This window comes from Fukomys damarensis, unplaced genomic scaffold (genome assembly GCF_012274545.1).
Source record: "Fukomys damarensis isolate Sample0158 unplaced genomic scaffold, DMR_v1.0_HiC HiC_scaffold_35, whole genome shotgun sequence".
Taxonomy (NCBI): domain Eukaryota; kingdom Metazoa; phylum Chordata; class Mammalia; order Rodentia; family Bathyergidae; genus Fukomys; species Fukomys damarensis.
Window position 1 is genome coordinate 30,057,228 of NW_022900947.1, and position 2,148 is coordinate 30,059,375.

The 2,148-nt window shown below is 36.8% G+C and overlaps 1 protein-coding gene across 1 annotated transcript in view; it reads left to right on the top strand.

The window, feature by feature from the left end:
* Positions 1 to 2,148, top strand: part of Klhl5 (kelch like family member 5) — a 61,682-nt gene that overhangs the window by 44,009 nt on the left and 15,525 nt on the right. Inside the window, exons 9-10 of the mRNA XM_010625105.3 lie at positions 170 to 382; positions 873 to 1,044. Of these exons, the coding sequence (XP_010623407.2) occupies positions 170 to 382; positions 873 to 1,044 (385 nt within the window). The remainder of the gene's footprint in view (positions 1 to 169; positions 383 to 872; positions 1,045 to 2,148) is intronic.

The window sequence follows — 2,148 nt, forward strand, 5'->3', positions numbered from 1 at the left end:
ACACACACACACACAGCATCTAATTGGTAGCATGTCTTCTTAATAGCACATAAATTGACAGCATGCTGTGTAATCAGTGATACCTACAATTTAAGAAATATCCGAACAATGGCTTCTACCTTAAGCATAATAGTAGCACTGTTTCTTTTTCCATTTGTTCTGTTTACAGACTTTATGCAGTTGGTGGTCGTGATGGAAGTTCTTGTCTCAAATCAGTAGAATGCTTTGATCCTCATACTAATAAATGGACACTGTGTGCACAAATGTCAAAAAGGAGAGGAGGTGTTGGAGTAACAACTTGGAATGGACTGCTATATGCTATTGGAGGACATGATGCCCCTGCATCCAACTTGACTTCCAGACTCTCAGACTGTGTGGAGAGGTAATTTCCTGTGTAGAAAATTAGGAGCAAAAGTCTCTAATCTTTGAGAAAAATAAACAGCTCTTTATTGAGCATCCATCACATGCAGAACCATTCAGTAGAGGAGCCATAAACATCAAGTTGTCTGCTCTGGCCATCTCTCTCTGCCTCCCAGCAGACTACTCAGAATCTTCCTTCATCATTACTGCCTACTTTCCCTTAAACTTAATTGCATAATTTATTAATTGAAACCTATGACAAATATTTACTGCATTCTATATTGGACACTGCGCTTAATAAAAGAAAAGGAGCTGGATGAATTTCAATAGCAACAAATTCAGGGCTGGAACCTAAGAAGCAAAAAAGTTAAATGTTTATCTTTTTCTCTTAAATATGTTCAAGTGTTTTTTATTCAGATAATAGATAATAAGAAAAAAGACTTGAAGAACGACTGTTTTACATAAAGTATTACAAGAACAATATCAACTCTCATTCTAAAATTCTCTTTCAGATATGATCCCAAAACAGATATGTGGACTGCGGTGGCATCTATGAGCATCAGCAGAGATGCAGTGGGGGTCTGTTTACTTGGTGATAAATTGTATGCTGTTGGAGGGTACGATGGACAGACTTATCTTAATACAGTAGAGGCTTATGATCCCCAGACAAACGAGTGGACCCAGGTACCGTATTTCTTTTCTTTTTCTTCTTTTTTGTACCAGAGATTGAACTCAGGACCTTGCACTTGCAAGGCAGGCACTGGCTCCACTGAGCTAAATCCCTGACCCAGCATTTCATTTTTGATTGCCAAACTTACTCTTCATGAAAACAACTCCTTCTGTAAAGAAGAGCCTCATTTTTATCCCATATTGACTATACCACATAAATATAATGAAGTTACCCCTGAATAAATACGAAAAAATGAGACAGTATTTAATTTTCATAGTATAATTAAAGACCAAAATTATCTTTCAAATATAGGTTAATACTATGAGAAATTAACAATTGCTGTGCCATCATTTGCTTGGTAAAATGTTCCAGCGTTGATAGAACTGATGCCGTCATAGGAAGGCTGTAACAAAGGGGTGGGAGATTGTGGAAAAGTTTGTGGAAGCAAAGTTAGAAAAGCTTGAACCATTTCCCCATATATGATATGTGAGCAATAATTTTTATATCCTGATACTTGAGAACATTATATTTCTGGTCATAACCTAATGAAGATGGTATTCCCAAATTACATCAACAGGTAAGAAACTTGACTGACAAACATATTTCTGGGGTAGCCTAACACTTGTACACATAATCTTTTGAGATCTTTGTTTCCATCATCACAAGACCAGAATAAGGAATTTTATACTTGTAATACCTGATTCAGTATCTGGTACATAAAAGGCACTCAGTAAATATTTAACTGAGCCAGAGTTTTCTTGTACAGAAAAACACTTAAGTATTTTCAAGAAAACAAAGCTTAAAAGAATCCCTTCTGCCACAGAATTTAACTTCTTGTGTAGGTGAGATGTATTTGTGCAAGGGGAGAACCCACAAGATATAGTAAGTGGCAGTGTTTCTTCAAACAGAAGAAAGTGGTTGTTGGGAAGGCTTTAGTGAGAAAGAAGTAAGATTTGAACTAATCCTTAGTGAAATGATCCGGTTCAGAAAGGATGGAAAGAGCCAGAGATTTAGCTCAGTGGTCCTGCCACCTGCCTCGCAAGCACAAAGTCCCAAGCTTGATCCCCAGTACCAAAAAAAAAAAAAAATGGAAAGAGAGGACAAATTATGTAACAAAA